Below are 23,674 nucleotides of genomic sequence, written 5' to 3' on the forward strand. Positions count from 1 at the left end.
AAAATGATTTAAACATTGTTTAGAGACCTGTTCCTTTGTTTCTTTTTTCTAGTCTAGGATCAGCACATGTGACAAGATGCTTACATCCCCTGAAGTCCAGATTGATGGTTTTCCTAAAGAAAAGCATAGTTGAAGGATGGGTGCTTGAACACTCTTGTGCCAGGGTGCTTGGGGCAGTTCGTAGACTGCTTGGTGAACCCACATCCTTGAGGCCCCTGCTCTCTCTCTCTGGAGCAGGGAGATTCAAACTGCGGTCCTTAACTTTGTTCTAAGAGTGAAATAAAGCCGAAGCACTTACATTAGTTTTTTGTTTTTGTTTTGACTGTTTTATAACACCTTTGAGCACTTTTATAAGGATATTTTTATGGAAAGAAAATAAGAGCAAGGAAAAGGTTGTAGTTGGGCTTATTTGATAATTGTGATTTGCGAAGAGCTAAAGGGTGTGTGGTTTACTTAGGATGCCGAGGAGTTTCCCAATCTGGCAGTTGCATCTGAAAGAAGAGACAGAGTAGAGTCACCGAAATTTCAGTCTAAACAGCAGCCACAGGTAATTTTTAGATTGAAACCACAATTGCTTTTGGCTTAACTTTTCTTGCTAAACTAAACTGAGAAAAACTGCTTTCCAGGCTTCTTTGTGTATGGGGACAGGTGGTTTTGTTTTGATTCATTCCTTCATTGGGGAACCACATCCAGTATGTGGAAACAAAGTTGCTCTTAAGCTAAAACTGCTTTATCACTTTTGAAATTAGGCTATTGGTAACTGCCATTGCTGTATCAGAAAGGGGGAACACAAACTGCCTAACTTGGATTTAAAGAAAAAACTTTGACTTAGTTTATTCAGGAAACAGAAGAATCTCTTTGTGAGGCAGTAATGTCTGACAGAAGGAAAAAAGAGAGCCACCAGCATTTCACTCAGGTAGTCAGGATCAGAGGAAGAAATGATTCTTCTCTTGCCTCAGCCCCACTGTGGATTCAGGAATGAACTTGTAGTCCATAATCTAGATGGAGAACTTGCATACTTTGGGCATGTTCATTGTCATTTTGCCTTTCAAAGTGGGGTGATAGTTTTCACATTTGTGAAAAGTAAAATTCTAAACCCATGTATCTTTGCATTCCTATGTTGTAATTTGGTTATCTTCCATCCCTGCAGAGGTCTCTGTGGCTGCCTGTGCTGTGCTTAGCACTCACCCATTGCCATGAGCCCTCACCCAGCGTGAATTTGGCATCAGGGAAGAGAACAGTGGCGTGGGGCAGGAGTGGAGGTGTTAAAGCACAAGAGACAACACGTCCGTACAGCCTTATACAGTCTCAAAACCCAAATCAGAATGATTTCAGAAATAACATTTGTTTAGAGTGTATCTGACTTTGCGCCTAAATATAATACTCACCTGCTGGGTGTGTTTTGGACTTGTATAAATTTTTGGTCATGCCTCCATGGTTTCATGGCACTTGGTTGGCTCACTTAGGCAATTGGAGAACGAATGGTGTTAATGAGGCAGTAGTACCAACCAACTAGCCCCACACATAAACTTTTGTAGCCAAGGACTTTATACAAGTCTCGGTTCCTTATCTGTAGATGTATGCTGTTATTCACAATGGAGATGCAGACGTGTAAGTGGTTTAATTAAACCAGTGTTATGAAAGGAGGAGGAGGAAATAAACAACCTTGGTGGTAATATTGGCAGATAATTTGGAATTGACTGGGTTTTTAATTACTTTAATTTTTTTTTAATTTTAAGATTTTTATAGTCCCTTTATCTGTTTTATCTTATTAATTATATGATTTTTTAATCATAAAATGAAAAGCACAATTTGTAAAATATAGTATTATAAATAAACTTCTGATTTTTGAACTTTTTAGAATAATTTTAAAAGTAGTGGAAAGAAGAGCCAAATTCCAGTACAGTTGGATTTGGGAGGAATGCTAACCGCATTGGAAAAGAAGCAGCACTCCCAGAATGCAAAGCAGTCCTCCAAACCAGTGGTGTTCTCAGGTAAAAGAGTCTTTTCATTTCAGACAAATGATTGAAGCCTTTTTCAGTAGACTATTTTGTGACTGTTTTTTCTTGTAATCAAAAGTTGTTTATATACGATCAAAATAATGTGGTTCTGGAATAAGGATAGTTATAGACCAGTAGAATAGAATTGAGAATCCAGAAATAAACACACATATCTATGGCCAGTGAATTTTTAACAGGGTTGTTGAGTTCATTAAAAGGACCAAGAACAATCATTTAAAAAATGGTCCTGGGGCAACTGGATTTCCACATGCTTAACAATGAAGTTGGACCCCCAACCTCACACCATATACAAAAATTAACTCAAAATGGATCAACAACTTAAATAATAAGAGCTAAAACTTGAAACTCTTAGAAGAAAACAGAGGTAAATCTTCATGACCTTGGATTAGGTGATGAATTTTTAGAAAGGACACCAAAAGCACAAGCAACAAAAGCAAAAATAGATAAATTGGATTTCATCAAAATTAAAAACTTTTGTGTACCAAATGACATTATCAAGAAAATGAGAAGACAGCTTATAGAATGGGAGAAAATATTTGAAAATCGTATAAGGATTTAATATCCAAATATATAAGAACTCTTACAATTCAGTAACACTCATTTAAAAAATGGGCAGAGCTCTTGAAAAGACATTTCTCCATGAGAAGGTATATGTACTGTCAATAACATGTGAAAAGATGCTCAACATTGGTAGTCATTAGAGAAATGCAACTTAAAACCACACTGAGGCAGTTCTTGAAACCTACTATGATAGCTCTAATCAGAAACATGGAAAATAACAAGTGTTTGTGGGGATTTGGAGAAATTGGAACCGTTGCTGATGGAAATGTTAAATGGTGCACTTACTTTGGAAAACAGTCCCATGGTTCTTCAGAATGCCAAATAGAGAGTTGTCATGTGACTTGGCAATTCCACTCCTCTGAATGTATCCAAAAGAATTGAAAACAGAGACTCAGACACTTGTACACCAGTGTTCATAGCAGCATTATTCGTAGTAGCCCAAAGATGGAAACACCCCAAATGTATATCAACAGATGAATGGGTAAACAAAAGGTGGTATATACACACAATGGAATATTCAGCCTTAAAAAGGAAGGAAATTCTGTCATAGAAAGTAGATTAGCGGTTACCAGGGGTTGAGGGGAGTGGGGAATGAGGAGTTATTGTTTAATGGGGATAGATTTTTATTTCGGGGCATGAAAAAGTTTTGGATATGGGTAGTGGTGATGTTTCCAACATCGTTGTGAACGTAATTGATGCCACTGAATTGTGAAGTGAAGAACGGTTAAAATAGTAGTTTCTATGTTATATGTATTTTATCACAAAATTTTTAAAGTTATTTAAGTACGATGATTTTAAGAAATAGGTCTTATTAAAAGGTGGGTTTTGGGGACTTCTCTGGTGGTGCAGTGGTAAAGAATCCACCTTCCAATGCAGGGGATGCAGGTTCAATCCCTGGTCAGGGAACTAGGTTCCCACAGGCCACAGGGCAGCCAAGCCCGTATGCCAAAACTCCTGAGCTCAAGCATCTCAGCTAGAAAGCCCATGTGTCACAAACTACAGAGCCCACGCACCCTGGAGTCTGCGCGCCACAACTAGAGAAGAGAAAACCCGCGCACCACAACTATAGAGAACCCTGCACACTGCAGCAAAAGATCCCACATGCCGCAACTAAGACCCGATGCAGCAAAAAATAGATAGATAGATAAACATTAAAAACAACAACAACATGGGTTTGTGGGTTTTCCACTTGATGTGACGACTTGGTGTACCTAAAAGTCTTACGTAAGTGCCCTGTACAGGTTATAAAGCTTCACCAGATTGAAATGAATTACCTGCCTGTTCATGGGAACACAGCGGGTGGCAGTGTTGGCTTGGTAGTGATGCAGTCATTCTCTCCTCTGAAACACCTCTTAGAGCCAAGATAGTTAAAATTGGCAATATGTTATACAGAGAAATAATGCACATTTGCCACCATAGTCTTTTAAATATGTTTCCCTCTGAGGCAGTTTATTTATTTTAAAAGTGAAGAATAGGTATCCAAGGAAATGGTAAAGAAGCTTACTTTTTTTGGTTTCTGAAGCAGTTTAAAGCAATTTGTGGACATCATGTCATTTTACTTATAAATACCTCAATCTGCATCTCTAACTGATGGTGATTTTATCATGGCATTAATCCCAGAAAGGATAAACATGATTTGTCTCTTCAGTGGAGGGAGGTAGCATTTTTTTTCTTTTGAAAATTTTCAAACATCTGGAAAAGCCGAATAAAATCATGCAGTGACCACCTATGTACTCACCATCTAGATTCTAATTTTTTTCAATCTCGTAATTTTTCCAGAGGTCAGCGAACTATGACCTGCTGGCTGCTGGCTGTAAAGTTTTATTAGAACACAGCCAACACTTGTTCATTTAAGTATTATCTGTGGCTGCTTTTGAGTTATAATGGCAGTTGAGCATTGCAGTACGCGTATGCTCATTAGCCTAAAATATTTGCTCTCTGGCCCTTTAAGGAAAAGTTTGCTGACCCCGATTTATCCATTCATCAATATGTTGTTTTTTATTTTTGCTGCATTTAAGGTAGGTTGCAGACACCACTGTATTTTACCCCCAAGTGTTACAGCATGCATATCATTTACTAGAGTTCAGTATTTATTTATGGCTCTTCTTTTCCTTTGGAGGTAAAATATGCATTTAGTGACATGCACAGATCTTAAGTGCACCATTTGAAGCCTTTTGGCAAATGTATAACTGTGTAACGTAGACTCGTGGCTATGTAGAACATCGTCAGCACCCTTGAAATTTTCCTCAGCCCCTTCCCATTCCAGTCATTCCCTGCTGCTACCCGCAGGCAACCATGGTTCTGATTTTTTTTCTGCCATAGACTAGTTTGTCCTTGTTCTAGAACTTCATGTAAGTGGAATCTTAGTATATGCTTCTTTGTGTAAGGTTTCTTTCACTCGACACAATATTTTTGTGACTTACTTACACTGTAGATGTATGTCAGTAGTTCTTTTTGTTTTTTATTGAGATGAAATTCATGTAGCATAAAATTAACCATTTTACACTGTACAATTTAGTGGCGTTTAGTACATCCACAGTGTTGTGTAACCATCACCTCTGTCTAGTTCCTAATATTTTTATCACCCCAAAAGGAAACCCCTACCCATTAAGCTCCCCATTTTCCTCCTTTCCCCAGCCCCTGGCAACTACCTATGGATCTGCCTATTCTGACATTTTATATAAATGGAAACATATAGTTTGTGACCTTTTCTGTCAGTCTGCTTTCACTTAGCTTAATGTCTTTGATGTTCATCCATATTCATGTATCTTATTTCACCAGTGTTTGTGATCGAATCATACTCTGTTGACCACAATTTCTTTATCTATTGATGGACATTTAGGTTCTTTCCACCTTTTGTCTGTTGTGGATAATACTGCTGTGACTATTCATGTACAAGTATTTGAGTGTCTGTTTTTAATTCTCTTGGGAGAGTGGAATTGCTGGGCCACGTGGTATTTAGTTTATAAATTGCCAGACTGTTTTCCAAACTGCCTGTGTACCATATTACACTCACCAGTAATGTATGAATGTTCTCCTGGTTCCACATCCTCATCAACATTTGATGTTGTTGGTCTTAATTTTAGCCATTCTGATGGGGGTGGAGGTGGGATTATTTTGAAGCTGAAAATTCTGAACACTCTCTGGCAGATGATTTTATATGGGCTGCTGAATGATATAGTCAGCAGTTTCCTAAACAGCGTTCTCATGGCTACAGCAGAAGTAAGTTTTAGTGAGTTTCATAGTGACCTTTATTAAAAGCCCAGAGTATAAATTTAAAATGTCTGAATACAGTTAATTTAGCCCATGTACAGTGTGGCTGAGGCACCAGTCGACAGTGTGTCCCTGAACCCAGTGTTTCTTTTTCACACAGTATCCCCAGGATTGCCAACAATGGCACTGCCTGGGAGCGAGCTGAAAGTGCAGGTTCCAGGAACACCTCAGAGGTGGTACACTAGAACCACTTGGTATGGGAAGGGCAGTAGGTGTTTTTAACAAGCACACAGTGGGATTTTTTGTTTTGTTTTGTCTTTGTTTTTCACTTTTTTGTGGTGGAAAATTTGAAACATAATCAAAAGTAGAGCGAATATGATGAATACTGCCACCATGTGCCCATTACCCAGCTCCATCAGTTAACAACATTTTGCCAGTCTTGTTGCATCTGGAACTCTACTTTTTTTTTCTGAAGTACTTGTAGACATCAGGTCATTTAACCTGTAAATACATCAGTATCTCTAATTGATGGTGATTTTATTTTTAATTGAACCACTCTGCCATCCTCCCGTCTAATAATATTGATGATTATTTCTTGCTAGCATCTTGTATCCAGTCTGAATTTAAATTTTTGTCTCAATGATTTTGGTAATTTTATTCATTTCAGGATCCACAGTTTTATACATCACATGTGTGAGTAATTCTTACATATATCAAAACTTGGGACCATTGCCTTCTTAGATATTCCTCAAAGTTGCTTTTCTCAGCTCATCTTCTGTTTGGTAAAGGCCTGCAGTGTTGGCCTTTCCAGAGAAATCTGCAAAGTGCTTGGCCAGCTGCTGATTCTGAAGAATGTAGCTTCTTGGGGAGCCTGCAGGGAAGTGTGTAAACTACTGACTGAGCATTCTAGATCTCCAGTCAAAGGTAAAAGCAGGAAAAGTGAGGGAACTACCTCTGAGGCTACATGAGGTGGCTATTTTGCAACTAGGTTCAAGTTGGACCTTTTAGATGCAGTTGTGTATGAAGTACATAAACAGTTTTGCAAGGAATGGGGGCCTTCAATCAGATGATATTTTTAAGTATTTGAGGTTGTCAGATTGTAAGGTTGGGATTTTGGTAGTATTGAAAGGACATTTTGGTCAGAGATCCCAGGAATACCCAAATACTGACATGTCCATCACCTTCCTTTTTGACATCAGTAATGGAACCATTCTTTGCAGAAAAAGTAAAAATTAGGTAAGAGGAATTCAGGGTTCCTCTTTATTTTAGATGAGCCAGTACCAAGTACCCCTATGTGGGGCTTTCTTGCCAGAACACAACTTAAGTCAAAGGCCTTTGGAGGCTTATGTCTATTCTGGAGCCCAAGTCAGGCCTTCCCAACTGGCTGGTCAGATTAAAGAGGAGGTGAATGCTTCTACCAGCAGCATAGGGAAGAGTAGCCCTGGCCACCTAGCAGACAGTGTGTTTAAGATATGTTTCTTGTAGACAGCATATAGTCAGAGCTTTCTTTTTTATCCAGGCCAACAATCTCTGCCTGTTGAGTGGGGTGTTTTACTCATTCATGTTTAATGTAATTGTTACTTTGGTTGGATTTACTGCTGTTGCTATTTTTTTCTGATTCTTATTTATTCTTCTGTTCATCCTTAACTGCTTTATTTTATGTTAAACAAATATAGAGTACCATTTTGATTCCTTTGTTGATTTTTCCCTTTACTTTAAAAATACTATTTTCTTAAAAATAAAGTGGTTGCTTATAAATAAGTAAATTAAGCAATGAATTCTGTCATTGTTTATCTAGGAACATCTATATTTTACATTCAGTTTTTGAAGGATAGTTTTGCCGGGTATAGAATTTTTGGTTGACTTTTTGTTTCTCCCAATACTTTGAATGGCATTCCATTGCCCTCTTGCCTCCATTGTTGCCAGTGAGACGTCAGATATTACTTGTCTTGTTGTTCCACTTTCTGTGGTGAGTTGTTTTTCCCTTGCTACTTTGCATAGTTTTTCTTTGTTTCCACCTTCAACAGTTTGACTATGATATGTCTAGGTGGGAATCTCTATATTTATCCTACCTTTGGTTGGGTAATGTTTATCCTATTTTGGCTTTGTAGATTAAAGTGTTCATCAAATTTGGGAAATTTAGGGCCATTATTTCTTCAGAATATTTTTTGTCTTTTCTCTTTCCTCTCCTGGCACTCCCATTATATGTATAGTGGTATGTTTGTTGTTGCTCCACAGGTCTCTTGAGGCTGTCTTCATTTTTTCAATCTTGTAAAATCTTTAAAATTTTTCTTTAAATTGAATAGTTTCTATTGATTTATCTTCATGTTCACTGATTTTTCTACCATCTCAAATCTGCTGAGTCTTTTTCCTTTGTTATTTGTATTTAATGAAATCCTGTGTTTTCATCTATTCTCATAGTTGCCTTGAAGTCTTGGTCATCTGTGTCCCACAGCTGGGAGCACTCAAAGACAGTTTCTGTTAACTTCCTTTTTTCTTTAGTATGGGTCACACTTCCTTGTTTCTTTGGAAGTTTGAAAAATTTTTTGTTGAATACTGAATATTTCAGTTAATATATTGTAGCAACTCTGGATTTGATTTTTTCCTTCTGAGAGTAGTGATTGTGCTGGGGTTTTTTTGTTTTGTGTAAGGAACTGCCTTGGTCTGAATTTGGTGGCTGTCTTCCTCACAGTGTGTGGTTGTTGATGTCTCTGCTCAGTTATTTTTTTTGTTTGTTTTTATTTTGTTTTTGGCTTGCCTTTCCAGGAGTCGCCCCTGTGTCTACACAGCACTTTTAAAACATATTCCAAAATTAAGGAGGGTGGGTAAAATATATTTGGAAAAATACTGATGGTTGTTGAAGCTGGACAGTGAGTACGTGAGTTTGTTGTTATACATTCTCTTTTTCTTTGGTATGTGTTTAGAAATTTTCCTAATTAAAAAGTAGGGGGAAAGTATGAACAAGTTAACTATTTCCTTGGGAACAGGAACAAGGTGGGAAGTAGAACAGAACCATAGTATGCAGTTGAAGTGTACTGAGTAGTGATTGTGGTCATGTATTTACACTGTGCAGGGAATTTAGGAAAGTATGTTTATGTCTAGAAAACTCAAGAGAATCAACTTGAAATATTACTAGGATCTTATAAGGTAGTGAGGTAGAAGGTATGCATAGGGAAGCCAGTGGCCAACTCCTGCAAAGGCAGTGTCAACTGAAAATGGTGGAGTAAAAGGCATCTTAAATCTTAAGTACAAGCTACCCGGAAAAATTCTTAATCAAAAAATGAGACCCACACATCATCAGATTTTACTGAGCAACATAGGAGATTTGATTACAGATTTGATTACAACATAGGAGATTTGATTAAAACATAGGAGATTTGATTACAACATAGGAGATTTGATTACAGGGATAGGAAGCTGGTTCTCTAAGGGACAATTTGATGAGGATGAGGAAGGTTGTGGGGATGGGCGGGCAGCATAAGGAGCCCCTGAGACAGATCTGCAGCGAGCCTGCCCTCTGGAGCCAGGCAGGTGGCGTGCAGCAGCCTGAGCCATGTGTCCCTACTGTGTTGTAGTCGGGGCAGTGCCCGTCCTCTCCAAAGACTCCATGTCAGGGAAGAAGGGCCACCGCTTTGGCCAGGTGAAGACCCCGCACAACCCCTTAGACTCCAGCGCCCCCCTGATGAAGAAGGGGAAGCAGAGGGAGGTCCCCAAGGCCAAGAAGCCAACCTCGTTGAAGAAGGTGTGTGGTATTTTGTTTGAAATTGGGCGCGAGAAAACCTACAGACTCTCCTGTATCTGTGTTACTCCTTTTGACTCTTACATTTTTAGATTTTAACCTTCACTCTCATTTGAAACTGCTCTTGTCAAGATGGGTACACGATTCTCTGAAAGATGATCCCTTGCTCTTCCCACATGGTGTGCTAGAGCAAGTGAAGCAGGGTGCCTTAGCTGCTGGAGGGGGAGGCCTTATTTATTTATTTATTTTAATGTTTTGGAATGACATGGACAGAAAACCAGAAATGGGGGAGTATGTTCTCATTCACATTTTTTACCCTCATTCTACCCAAGGCAATCTGTCTAGTGCTCAGATTTGGTAAATATTGGACACTTCCTGGCACACGTTCTTTGATTTAATTTTCAAAGCAGCCTGTGGAGTGTGGTGGGTCTCAGATGGAGGAAGGCATGTCTTGCCTGGGGCCAGGTAACAGTTGAGCTGCACAGTTGCATCAGAGCCCAGTTCTCACATGCCCTGCTCTGTGCACCCAGGGGGAACATGCTGCTCCTGGGCTGTGGGTGAGAGGGTTGGGCCCACCCATGGGGGTGGGTGGGGAGTAAGGGCACAAACAGGCACAGTGCCAACCAGCTTAACTTGGGTGGCTTATTTTGCAGAAGAGCTTATTTTTAAGTACAAGTATTTAGGTGTTTTGATCATTTATTTAATTTTAAAGATTATTTTGAAAGAGCGGCAGGAGAGAAAGCAACAGCGTCTCCAAGAAAGTGCTGTGAGCCCAGCTTTTGCCAGTGATGATGTGCAAGATGGAGAGAGCGGTGGTGACGACCAGGCCCTCGGGCAGGCTGACCCCTCAGGTACCGAGTTCTGTTGGTTTGCTTCTTAAAGAATCCTTCAGCAGGGGCGGCCGTATGCACAGCCAACTGTCTGGGCTTTGCCCAGCCCTTGTCCCTGTGTGGTAAAAGCACGTGGGCGTTGGGCCTCGGGAATGCAGACGTTTTCAGTCTCCTAACTTGACAGTAAGAGGACGTCCCTATGGGCAGGTGGAGCTTCTGGTGCCTCTGCTTCTCAGGGGTGAGAGGGACAGAGGGGTGAGGCCCCTGAGTTCGATCTGTGTGACATTGGATGGTCCTCGCAATTTGAAGTGCCATGAGAATTAACACCATTAACTGCAGAGCTGCTTGCCCACAAGTGTGTGAGACATGGTGTCATACAAAAAATGGGTTAAGTAAGCATTTTAGTGAATTATACATTCAGAACAGTACACAAATCAGAAGCATATAGCTTGAGGACTTTTTACCAAGTTCAGAAATGTATCAGCCCCACAGTCCCCATGATTCCCGCTCAAGGCCTCAGCCCTGTCTGCAGCCCTACCTGTGAGCTTTCAGGCTTTGTTCCAGTGGAATCTTGTAGTGTGTGCCCCTCTGGCCAGCAGTATATCTGTGGCCTGTAGAGGTAGTACCAGATTGTCATTGCTGCATAGCATCCAGGTGTACAAATGTGCTAGGTGGCATGTGAGTGTTGTGGGCGTTTCCACTTTGGGGCTATTAGAAGCAGAGGTGCTGTGGCAGCGTGGGATGTATATAGGGGATGTGAGCACCCCTCCTGCTGGCATTTCCCCGGGGTGGATCTTGGGGTTGGGTCCACTGCCACCCAGCCTAGAGGCTCCTGCCATACAGGCTGCCAGGGGTTTTACAAGCTACGCCTATGGGTGGTGGAGAGGCCAGCCACGGGACATTGTCTTTCCTGGTGGGTGAACTCCTTCCTCTGGTGATGTTACTGCACTTGCACTTTGGAAGTGTCTAGAAGTAACCATTTGAGTGTTGTAAGCTGTTATTGAGTCCTGTCTGATGGATTTAAACACACCTATTGTGGCTTTCCCAGTTTAGATGTTCAGCTTCTCTTTTAAGGGTTATTTGATAAAGGAATGGTTTCAAGCATTTGCAAAAAAATTAAGAACTAGTAAACCTGCTTTTAAAACTTATTGATAAGAACTTCAGGTTAAATTTCAAAATTAAAAAATAAATTTGGCCACTGAAACCGCACATTTAAAAATGGTTAGGGAATTCCCTGGTGGTCCAGTGTTTAGGACTCCACGCTCTCACTGCCAGGGGCTCAGGTTCCATCCCTGGTTGGGGAACTAATATCCTTCATGCTGCGCGGTGTGGCCAAAAAAGCCAAAAACAGTTAAAATGGTAAATTTTGCAAATATTTGCCACAATAAAAATAAGAAATAACTAAATAAGGGGCGGGGAGGCACCACTAGGCAGTGCAGAGAGTCGCCCGGTTCTTCTGATTTCCCAAGCCATTCCCATAACTCCTCTGCCTGCTGTGACACTCGGTGGCCGTGTCTGGATGTGGCGGGTGTGTGCCGCCGAATCTGGCTGCTCTGGCGACACTGCCGCTGTTGAGCATTCCCTGCCTCAGTTCCCGCAGTCTGTGTGTGGAGCCCTGGAGGAGCCATGCTGTGACTTCTTTCTCTAAAACTCCAGGGGGAACAGAAGAGTTGGTGTCCTGTGCTTCTGTGGCAGAGAGCAAGTCGGAAGACCAGCTGGGAGCTGAGCCCCAGAAGGAGGTGGAGGCCTGCCCCAAGATCCACAGCCGGCGGTTCAGGGAGTGAGTGAGCCTGGCAGCTGTGCCTGCAGTGGGGCCTGGGGCACTGTGCTCACTCTGACACTGGGCGTTGAGTTCTTCGCCCACTGGCTCGTCTGGGCCCCGGTGTTTGCATCCTCCCGGTGGAAGGTAGCTAGGACCTGGTTGTAACACATGCCAGGGCTGCCTAATCTCCCGAGAGGTCCTAGTGCCGTGATGCCAGAGGTGCCCTTGAATCCAAGCTGTGGTTGGGGGAACGGGTAGTGAGGTGACAGCCCATTGCATCTGGGTTCCATCTTGTTGTGTAATTTCTGTATGTAATTTCTTAGGGCACTCCGCCTCCTTCCCTCCCACTTTTCTTCAGGATAGACTCTCCAAACATTTTTTTTCATGAGGAGAGGTGCCCGGGAGTGGCTGCCCTGGGGACATGGGGCCCAGAGGTCTTTTGTCCCTTGTGGTTAGGGCTGGAGAGGATGCCTCCATCCATACCTTTCATAAAATCCTATCAGGAGTTCCACCTTTTTGACTAGTATTGCTCATCAAAGCATGATTTCTTGAAAGTGGCATGCTGTCCCCCTCATCTGAGGTATGCCAGGAGCAGTGCGCTGGAGTGTCGCAGCCACTGGGAACGTGACCGTGTCTAATGTTTCTTTCAGCTACTGCAGCCAGATGCTCAGTAAAGAAGTTGACGCTTGTGTTACGGACCTGCTGAAAGAGCTGGTTCGTTTCCAAGATCGTATGTACCAGAAAGATCCAGTCAAGGCTAAGACCAAACGCCGACTTGTGTTGGGGCTGAGGGAAGTTCTCAAACATCTGAAGCTCAAAAAGTTGAAATGCGTCATCATCTCCCCCAACTGTGAGAAGATACAGTCGAAAGGTAAGGGTGCTGTGGCATCCCTGGTGTGTGGCCCCCTGCAGTACACACCCTCTGGCTACCACACACCCGTCAGCAGCTAAGGGGCACTGAGGCCTCGGCACCTCAGTTTGTTTCATTTTCTCTTAATTGAGTAATTTGTTTCCAGAGTTTATGGGATCAGCCAGTGCATTCCTCTGTGAGGCAGGCTGTGGTCTTCAGAGTGTGGCTCAGCTGGCCTGCGCAGGCCTCTCGTGGTTACTGGTCACTCACACCACAGAGGCTTTGTGACTGGCAGCTAGGCGGTCCCTGCATTGGGCTTTTGTCCGTTTTAAATGTGCTTGCTCAGTCTGTGACTAACTCATCTATCCACTGATTAAAGATGGGTTTGTTGGGCTTCCCTGGTGGCACAGTGGTTGAGAATCTGCCTGCCAGTGCAGGGGACACGGGTTCGAGCCCTGGTCTGGGGAGATCCCACATGCCACGGAGCAACTGGGCCCGTGAGCCACAGCTACTGAGCCTGCGTGTCTGGAGCCTGTGCTCCACAACAAGAGAGGCCACGACAGTGAGAGGCCCGCGCACCGCAATGAAGAGTGGCCCCTGCTTGCCACAACTAGAGAAAGCTCTTGCACAGAAACGAAGACCCAACACAGCCAAAAATAAATAAATAAATAAATAAAAAGAACAACAAAAAAAAAAGATGGGTTTGTCCAAGCACTTGGCCATCTTACTGATGCTGGAAGGTTGGTTCCGTTTTTTGTGATGTGATATGCTGGGCGAGGTGACCGACAGATGGACGTCTGTGACACCTCCCATTGGCCCTTGGGTGGTCCATTTTGTGTCCTCCTCAGGCTGCGCAGTAGAGGGGTTGTCAGTTAAGAGCAGAATGCCGTCACTTAGACACTGGTCCTCCATCTTCGTGTAAGTGTTCGGAGTCCTTCTCTGGTCCTGTTCCTCTCTCCTTCAGTGTAAACTTCCACTCGGCTGGAACTGGACTTTGAGGGATCCAGTCCAGATCCTAGCCCTGAGCTTTTCTGGTTGCTGTCCCAGTCTGAAGACTTGAGGTTTCCTGACTTGCTTGCAGCACCCAGGGTCACTAGGGCAGCAGCTGGACCTGCTCATTGCCAGCCCAGTGGGCTTGTCCCCGTCCTAGTTCAGGGCAGGTCCAGTCCCAGCCATCAGAAAGGGGTCTCGGGACCTGCCTGTTCGGTTGTGTGCTGGCAGTGTCCCCACCACAGTCCCATGGCAGGCGCTGAACTTGAAATGAATCACTCCTCAAGCTCTTACCTGGCTGCCTGAACCTCTTAAGGCAATGGGTGCATCGGGCATTCTGCAGCTTCTCTCCTGGAATCGTTCCAGGCTCTGTGCTTCCTGTGCAGCTGTCGTCCTGGGGACGGCCTCCCCCATCTCCTGTTGGGGTGTGGTGTTTAGTGGCTCTCGTGCACTCTTTTGTCTCGGGGTGTGCACATCCCCCAGTGGCTTATGAGAGAAAGGGTACATGGCAGCACATTTAGAAGATGGTGCTTGAAATCCAGGCTTTCTGGTTTCTGACCTTTTCCCCTTTGTTCTCCCTTATCTCTGGAAGCTTGTGGGAAATTCCTTGTGCGCAGGGTTCCGGGAGGTGGGGCGGTTTGCAGGCAGTGCCCTCAGTTCTCGGATGTGCTGTTGGGTTTGTGCTCTGAATCTCCCTACAGTCGGTTCTCTCTAGGCTCTTCCTGGAACCATGTTGCTCAGATGCTGGGCCTCCTGCACTGCTGTCCTCCTGTGACTTTTCCTCTTCCTTTCACCTCTTTCGTTTGGTTCTGTTTTCCATAAGGATTCTTCAGCTATGTCTCAATCTTTCTGTAGAGGTTTTTATTTCTGCTATTATTTTTAATTTCTGGGAGCTACTTTTATTGTTTTCTGAAGTTTCTTTGTGTGTTGCAGCTGCCGTTCCTCTGTGGATGTGTTTCCTCCCTGAGAATAATAGTGATGTGAGGTTTCCTTCTCCCTGCATAGCCTCCCTTCCCAGGTGGTTTGCTGTTTTGATCTCATGGTGGAGGTTTCTGCAGATACCGGTGTCTGCTCTTTGTCTTTTTTTTTTTAATTATTAAATTTTTTTGGCCACACCGTGCAGCATGTGGGATCTTAGTTCCCCAACCAGGGATCAAACCCGTGCCCCCTGCATTGGGAGCATGGAGTCTTAACCACTGGACCGCCAGGGAAGTCCTCTGTTTGTCCTTAACATCTTTTATAGCTGACTAGAAATCTGGGGGTGGGGCTGGCATTTAAAGGCTTTGAGCTGCATTTGAGGGCAGTGGTTCTCAAACTGTAGTGAGCATCAGAGTCACCCAGGAGGCTGGTGAAGACACAGATTCCAGAGTTTCTTCCTGAGCAGGTCCAGCAGGCCCCAAAATTTGCATTTCTAGTAAGTTCTTAGTTGCTGCTGTGGATGCCAAGCTAGAACCTCTGCTGTAGGATGACAGCTGGGCTGCCGCTCTGTCTCTCTGACTCCATATTCCCTGGGGAAGAACTCTCTTACCTCCTGCTGGGAGTCTGTGACCTTGTCCTTACGCCCACGGTTAGAAGTGTGGGTCCCAGTGTCCCACAGACCTGCCCATCTGCCTCACCAGAGGTCTGGCACTGGCATGTCGGCTGGGTGAAGTGGATCTGGACACCAACTTGCTGTCACCTCATCTGAACTTCACCCTGTCTCTGAAGTGCCCGGTGCTGCCTGTTAGCTGCCAAGCTCTGGGGATTGAATTCTAGGGTGTAAATGGCTGGGTCTAGGGGGTTTTCCCATTGTTGGCTTAGGTCAGCTGAGTCAACTGTTTGCGTTTCAGCTTCCAAAACTTTTTTGCTCTTATCTTGCATTCTCCTGTGGATTTTCACCTTTAAAAGACAAACCAGGGACTTCCCTGGTGGCACAGTGGTTAAGAATCTGCCTGCCAATGCAGGGGATGCGGGTTTGAGCCCTGGTCCAGGAAGATCCCACATGCCACAGAGCAACTAAGCCCATGTGCCACAACTACTGAGCCTGCGCTCTAGAGCCCGAGAACCACAACTGCTGAGCCCGTGTGCTGCAGCTACTGAAGCCCACGTGCCTAGAGCCCGTGTTCCACAACAAGAGAAGCCATCCCAGTGAGAAGCCCGCGCACCTCAACGAAGAGCAGCCCCCCGCTCGCCGCAACTAGAGAAAGCCCACATGCAGCAACAAAGACCCAAAGCAGCCAAAAATAAATTTTTAAATTATAATAATAATAAATTTAAAAAGACAACCCAAAAAATGGGAATGTGTGTATTCAGTTGGCAGTCCACCTTGCTCTTTCTTTAAGCCTCCACTCCTCTGACTGTGGCAGAGAATGGAGCTAAGAATGTACTGATGGGCATCTCAAGGATTTGTTACGCATTTAAAATACGTTGTTTAATCATCCGTCCCTACATTGTTTTTTTTTTTTTTGCTTTGAAGCATAAAGAACTCGATTATGTGTTTTAGGAATGTTTATTCCTTGGAAAAGATAGCCAATAGACTGTCGTCATTTTACATGTAAAATTTAGTATTACAGCTTGGGATTATGTTAAAATACTGTATTTGCTCCGAGTGGCATTTTCCTGATAATTCTGAACTTAAATTTTAAATGGAAATTGTTTACCTGATTGAGCATTTGCTTGTTTTAAGTTGTCTTCCTGTGGAACTTTGAGAAGTCGGCACTTGGAGATGCTTTCAGCTCTCACTAGTAACGTCGCCTGGGAGCTGGGCTGAGCAAAACCATCTTGACTTGGCTGCTGTGTCGGGGAAAGCAGGGCATGCTTCCAGTGTCCTCTCCCAGGGGAGTCAGAGAGGACGCGCTGAATTCCCTCAAAATGAGATGTGACAACACGTGTGAAGTGTGATGTCATCTACCAGGGAGGCTCCTTGGGGCTGGTCACATGGGCACCCTCTGCCTGGCATGTCCCCACATTCCAGACTCACAGAAGGAAAGCTGGTGTTCAGTGTAATCCTCATATGCATTTTGGGTACAGTAGCCACTCTTCCTAGTTGGGGTGACAGGGGTCCTCCCAAAGCCGAGATTCAGGGACTGGAAGGGTCAGCCAAGTAAGTTGGCCTTTTTATGGATGGCAGCTGTTGGGCCGGTCACGTTATAGCTCTTTTCTGCACACTGCTGTAACAGCCTTTGTGACCAGCTCCTGGGTTGGGGTGGACACAAGGCAGAGACAGACCCTTGAGTGAGAGGCCATGGGGCTGATGTTGAAGAGACTCCGTCAGCCTCCCATGGTAAGCTGAAAATATCTCACTGTAAGGAACACAGCCATCGCCTCACCTCTGGTCCTGTCTCCCCCTTTTCACCACCTGCCCAGAAATGTTTTTTCTTTAAAGTTTATATCCCCAGAGATTTCATCCTCATCATCTTTGATACTCTTCAGGTAGATCTGGGGCAGGGGGCTGGGCAGATTTCAGGGATATGGGGCTTAACCATTAATCCCCAGTCAAACCAGCTGCAGAATGAGTTCCCAGTTCCCTCAGAGCAGTAGGATGTGCATTTGAGAAGTTCTTCTTGAAAGAAGATTAGGTAATCATATGTAATTAGATACCAGGTGACAGGAGATCTTGGGACATTTTTCCTTCCATGCAGACGTTGTGTGTTCGCTCAGGAATTGGTCAGTTTCCAGAGGAACCGGGGCAATGCCATGCTGTAACCTCCTTTCAGATGGTAGGTTCAAACAGCTCACCATGCAAGAGGGCAGGATTCAGTGCTTGTTACTTTCCTTTGGGAGTAAGTCCCCCCAGATACTTCCCACCACCTAGAGGCAACCACCATTGCCATATTTTGATGTGTCCTTGTTAGTCCATGTGTGTGTGTGTGTGTGTGTGTGTGTGTGGGTGTGTGTGTGTGTGCGAGAGAGAGAGAGAGAGAGAGAGAGAGAGAGAGATCTGGTGTCCTGGATCCCATTTGTGCCTTGCTCTTTTTAGTATCACAGTCTGGCTCGGGACACTCCCATTCTTCTGGCTGCGCAGTCCCGGGCTGATGGTCACTTCAGTTGCATTCAGATTTCTGTAGCCGTAAACAAGGATGCACCTTTCATACTGTAGTTCTTTTCTTTTTTCTTTTTTTTTCCGGCCACGCTGTGCGGCAGGCAGTATCTTAGTTCCCCAACCAGGGATCGAGCCCACACCCCCTGCAGTGGAAGTGCAGTCTTAACCACTGAACCACCAGGGAAGTCCACACACTCATTTCTTACTGAACATCTCCGTAGGTACATTCCTAGAGTGAAACGGCCTGTGCACTTACCAGGTTAACGCACATGCCACGCTACCCCCCGGGGACACTGCAGCCCCTGAAGCCGGGCTGCTGCTTCCTCCTGGCCTCCCCACCCTCTTGGGAAGATTCTGTTAGCATTTTCTTGTGAAGGGAGGTTGAGCACCTTTCCACTTGTTTAAGGGCTTGGCATTTTCTGTAAATTGTTGATTCTTTACCCATTTGTCTTTTAGGATGTCAGTCTTTTTTATATTTATGTGTACCTTTTTTTAATAAATAAGAGCCCCTTTGGGTAAGAGTTGTAAATATTTTTGTTTTGTCATGTGTCTGTTTTTCTTTAAACCTTTTTTGGCCATTCAGAGACTTCAGGTGTGTACATATTGGTATTTTTTATTCTTGTTTTTATTGCATCTAGGTTTTGTCATTCATCAACCTTCCTACTCCAGGATTATTAAAGATTTTTTTTCTTAATTCTGTTTTTTTCCTGGTTCTTCCATGTTTTCATTTTTGTTTAGGTTGAATGCATTTTAGTCTAAGATGGATCTTTGCAGAGGCTGACCTGCTCGCTGTCCCTTCTGCACCTTCTCCGGTGCTTCAGAGTGCTTTTGCAGACCTGCTCAAGCGCCACGCATTTGGGTCGTTTCTGGACCTTCCATTCTGTTGCTCTTCATCCCCTCGTTTACGTTCTTGTAGTTTTATAGCAAGCTTTAATACCTGGCGATGCTAGCCTGACATTTCCTTTTTCAAAAGGCTGTTCTCATATTATGTATTGGGTTGGCCAAAAAGTTTCTTTGATTTTTAAGTAAAAATAAAAGACACATTTTTCATTTTCACCAAGAACTTTATTGAACAACGTATTCACCCTTTTGTTCCACTACCTTCTGCCATTTTTCAGGCAGCTTCATAATTCCATCTTCCCAAAACTTTTTGAGCAAAGAACTGTCCCGGGTGCCTTTTACAGTCTTCCCGGAAATGGAAATTTTTTCAGTCAAGAGATTTTTGTAAAGACTGAAATAAATGGAAATCTGAAGGTGCAATGTCTGGTGAATACGACGGATGAATCAGAACTTCCCAGCCCAGCCAAGCTGTAGCAGTTTTTGCCTGGTTATCAAAGAAACATGCAGTCTTGCGTCATCCTGATGGAAGATTATGCATTTTCTTTTGACTAATTCTGGATGTTTCTCAAGTGCTGCTTTCATTTCGTCTAACTGGGAGCAGTACTTGTTGGAATTAATCGTTTGGTTTTCCAGAAGGAGCTCATGATAGAGAACTCCCTTCCAATCCCACTGTATATACACCATCACCTTCTTTGGATGAAGACCAGCCTTTGGTGTGGTTGGTGGTGGTTCGTTTTGCTTGCCCCAGGATCTCTTCCATTTCACATTATTGTACAGTATCCACTTTTCATCACCCATCACAATTTGTTTTAAAAACGGAACATTTTCGTTACGTTTCAGTAGAGAATCGCATAATGAAATACAGTCAAGAAGGTTTTTTTGCTTATGTGGAACACAAACATCAAAGCGATTAACGTAACCAAGCTGGTGCAAATGATTTTCAGTGCTTGATTTGGATATTTTGAGTATGTCGGCTGTCTCCTGAGTGTGGTATAACGTTGATTGTTCTCAGTTAATGTCTTGATTTGGTCGCTATCAACTTCAACTGGTCTGCCCGACCGTGGAGCATCAGCCAGCGAGAAATCTCCAGCACGAAACTTTGCAAATCACTTTTGACACATTTGATCAGTCACAGCACCTCCTCCGTACACTGCACAAATCTTTCTTTTGCGTTTCCACCTTTCTTGAAATAATAAAGCATAATATGCCGAAAATGTTGCTTTTTTTCTTCCATCTTCAATATTAAAATGGCTACACAAAAATTCACCAATTTTGATGTTTTTTTAAATGCATGCTGATATGACAGCTGTCACAATACAATCTAACAAAATTGTTTCGAATGACGTTAAAGACATCTAAGTGCTACTAGAGACATCTTACGGAAAAAAAGAATGAACCTTTTGGCCAACCCAATATTTTTTTATTTCTCAAAAAAATCCCACTTAGAGTAAGTTACAGTATAAAAAGTTTTACGTTAACATAAAATTGACATGTGATCATATTGGATCATTCCATCCAAGAGCATAGGTGCCTTTTGTTTAGATTTTCTATTGTGTTTCACTAGCATGTTGAAGTTGCTCTATAAATCTCTCACGTTTCTTGCCACATTTATCCCTACCTGTTGTAGTGTTTGGTTGCTGTCATGTATAAAGTCATTTCTTCCGTTTTATGTTCTAGCTGGCTGATGCGTGTGTGCATACTGGTTTCTGCACTACTTGTGCACAGACGTCCAGATGTGATCCTCCTGTTGGTGGTAACTCATCAGTGCTGCTGGGTTTCTGGCTTCACAGGCATGTCACCCGCATGCAGGGCTCCCTTCACCGTCTCTGCTCTCAGTGCCACCCCTGCCCCACTCCTGCCTGGCTGCTGCTTCGCTGGTACTCAGTGACCTCTCTGGGCTCTGGATTTCCATCTCTTAAGTGGGGTGCAGCCTCCCCCTCAGGGTTTTGTGAGGATATAGGAGCCAGTCCACACGAGGCCATTAGACCGAGAGTGGCACGCGGTATTCAGCAGATACTTAACCAAGCCTTCATTTTTCCATTACGCACAGCACCAGCACCAGAGGTTGACTTGACGTGGACATGTTTTATCATGTTTTATTGCTTTTAGAAGTGTCTCTCTTGGAGAGTTGATTTCTTCCATGTGGCCTAGAGTAATAGTGTACTTGCACCACAGTGACTGGCTCTCTCCTGGTGAAACCTGGCCTGGCACACTGGCTTGAGTAAGGAAATAGCCAGGAGTGTCACTGTCAGGAAAAGCCCTTGGCGGCCAGTGTCACCAGCATGCTCGTGTCATGCACTTCCTTGTCATTTTCATTGTCCTTTGACCAGGTGGGCTGGACGACACCCTGCACACCATCATTGACTACGCCTGTGAGCAGAACATCCCCTTTGTGTTTGCTCTCAACCGCAAAGCTCTGGGGCGCAGTCTGAACAAGGCTGTTCCTGTCAGCGTGGTGGGGATCTTTAGCTACGACGGGGCCCAGGTGAGATGGTGAGGGGGCGCCGGCCTATCTTGCTTGTGAGAGGGAGTCGGGAGGGATGGTGGTTGTCTGCACTTCCACAGCACAGCAGCCCTGAGCCTCAGGGGCCCCAGTGTTGAAGGCAGCAGCGTTGGTGGCCTTCTTTCCTTAAAAGCATGGAAGTGTGATTCCGAATTTAGGTCTGGGCTCACTGCTGCCGCAGAGGAGCCTTAAGCAGGCCTGAGGTCAGCACCGCAGGCGGGCATCACCCTGCTTCCCTGTGGAGGGCGCCATCCCCAGTTTGCAGGGGATGTCACCTGTGCTCTCATTTCTGCCCAAGGACCAGTTCCACAAGATGGTCGAGCTGACGATGGCGGCCCGGCAGGCGTACAGGACCATGCTGGAGAATGCGCACTGGGAGCTGCCGGGAGAGCCTGGGCCCCTTGCACCCGCTAGCCCGCCCACGCAGGGCCCCAGCTGCTCTGCAGAGAACAGACCCCTGGCCCCTGCCGGAAAAGAGGAGCCACACTACAGTGAGTGCTGGGGGAATGGATTTGGGGTTGAGCCTCCTCTAGTCTTCATCGACACTGATTAAAAAGGGTGCCCAGGAGAGCAGCATGGCCACTGTGGCAGGACCGGCTGCAGAAGGCCCCGTTAAGACCCGGCCCTTGTTTAAGAAGTGGTCTCAGACTTGGGAGGGCTGGTCAGTGGATGTCTCAGACAGACCTCGGGTCAGATGGCACCCAAACAGAGGGCATCCTTGAGGACAGCTGTATCCCTGGTGGGCGGTTGTCGAGGCCGGCGTGCGCCAAGGTGTTTGGTGCTGCTCACGAGGGGGTTGCAGTTGGGGACTTGGGCTTGAGTCCTTGCTGGGCCCCATCTAGGGAGCTGGTTCGCTGGGCAGGCCACATGCTGCTTGCTTTCCAAGAGACTTCCCTGACTGTCCCTGCCGTTCATCAGCTGTTCCCTTTCTTGTTTCCAGTTGAAATCTGGAGAAACCATCTGGAAGCATACACTCAACGTGCCCTGGAACTGGAGGAATCGCTGGAGGCTTCGACTTCTCAGATGATGAACTTGAATTTATAAAAGTTCTTTCCTGTGTGTTTGTGTATTTGGGGTAAGGGGGCGGGGGCTGAAAGACTTTGGGGTCTTTTTCTTCTTCTCAGTTCTTCGTTGACCTAGTGTGTGTTTTGTATGACTGTTTAATTGGGAAGTTAACCAGTGGTGTTTGTAGGCATCCAAAAAGCTGCGAGTCCCATGGACGGGCACTTGGTATGGTGGTGGGAACCTTTTCACAAAGCCTCGGGATGCAGCCTTGGCCCTCTGAGTGCAATATGAGTCTGGAAAATGCTGGAAAAGGTGGTACTTGGAGTACTCTGCTGCTAAGGGAACGTCTCTCCATTGCAGAGCAGCTGAGCCAAGTTAGTTTGTGAAAAGCAGCGGGGGGCTGAGGTGATGTGGCTGGGAGGCAGCGGGGTGCCAGCCTGATGTTCCCGGTCCTGGTGACCCAGCACAGCCCTGCAGAAGCCGCTGGACGGGCGCTGTGGTAGCCAGTGTTAGTGCAGGAGCGGTGGGGTGGGGAGGGGTTCCTTTCTCAGGTTGTGGCTTTTTGGCCAGAAGATTTGGGGGTACTTGGAGGGTTTGCTAAAATGAGCCTCAGGAGGAAAACCGGTTCTCTAACCTGTGACCTTTTGACATGAATTATTCCTTTTATTCTTTATTTCGCAAAGAAACAAATGTATATTGAAGTTCCTAAATTTCAGTTTTCTGCAAATAATCTGCAAATATTTTCTTTCTTTTGTAAGTGAACATATTTTGAATGTGGTTTCTATCTTAGAGGCCAGAAGGATAGAAGTTTACTTTCATATTTTCCTGTAAGTAAGAGGGCTTATTTATTTTGAATAAAGAGTGATTATTTAATTTCACTGGAGACTCCAGTCATCTTGGTCTAATCAGTGGTCCTGCGTCCTGATACGTGTCTTTTGGGCACTCTTCTTTGAACTGAAGGGGACTGAGCAGGGAGAGGTTTGCTGCGCTCAGGCCTCTTGGGTCTCGAAGTAGAGACTAACCCTTAGAGACTGTTGCTGGACCCGCCTTGGTCCAGCCTGCTGGCGTGCTGGTCATGGGAAGTGGCAGGAACGAGTTTCACTGCTTTGCACTTGTCAAGCAAGCAAGGTATCATGTGGGCTTGAAAATACTGTTAGTTGAATTCAGTCATGCCAAATGTACCTCTGAGAGTGAGTGGCCTGTGACAAGCAAATAAAAGTGGAATAAGGAGTTGGAAATGGCCCGCTGCGTGGCCAGGGCTGGCGGCGAGGTGGAGGTCGTCTGTGGGAAGCACCAGTCTATCTTCTCATCTGTTCTTCCCGGTGTGTGCCCTGCTTTT

The 23,674-nt window shown here is 44.7% G+C and overlaps 1 protein-coding gene across 12 annotated transcripts in view; it reads left to right on the forward strand.

Annotated features, from left to right (window-relative positions):
* Window positions 1–23,218, forward strand: part of SECISBP2 (SECIS binding protein 2) — a 39,901-nt gene extending 16,683 nt beyond the window's left edge. For 6 of the 12 annotated variants that reach the window (XM_024731917.1, XM_024731919.1, XM_024731920.1 and 3 more), the window contains 9 exons: window positions 458–547; window positions 1,862–1,994; window positions 9,371–9,537; window positions 10,247–10,385; window positions 12,021–12,144; window positions 12,777–12,997; window positions 21,158–21,312; window positions 21,629–21,821; window positions 22,271–23,218. In XM_024731917.1, the coding sequence (XP_024587685.1) occupies window positions 458–547; window positions 1,862–1,994; window positions 9,371–9,537; window positions 10,247–10,385; window positions 12,021–12,144; window positions 12,777–12,997; window positions 21,158–21,312; window positions 21,629–21,821; window positions 22,271–22,374 (1,326 nt within the window). In that variant the 3' untranslated portion in view covers window positions 22,375–23,218. Of the gene's footprint in view, window positions 1–457; window positions 548–1,861; window positions 1,995–9,370; window positions 9,538–10,246; window positions 10,386–12,020; window positions 12,145–12,776; window positions 13,470–15,795; window positions 15,971–16,631; window positions 19,037–21,157; window positions 21,313–21,628; window positions 21,822–22,270 lie in introns of those variants that run through there. The other 6 variants (XM_024731918.1, XM_024731921.1, XM_024731923.1 and 3 more) reach the window with 4 other exon arrangements.
* The last annotated feature ends 456 nt before the right edge of the window (window positions 23,219–23,674 follow it).

This window comes from Neophocaena asiaeorientalis, unplaced genomic scaffold, assembly GCF_003031525.2.
Source record: "Neophocaena asiaeorientalis asiaeorientalis breed wild unplaced genomic scaffold, Neophocaena_asiaeorientalis_V1.1 scaffold160, whole genome shotgun sequence".
NCBI classification, from domain to species: domain Eukaryota; kingdom Metazoa; phylum Chordata; class Mammalia; order Artiodactyla; family Phocoenidae; genus Neophocaena; species Neophocaena asiaeorientalis.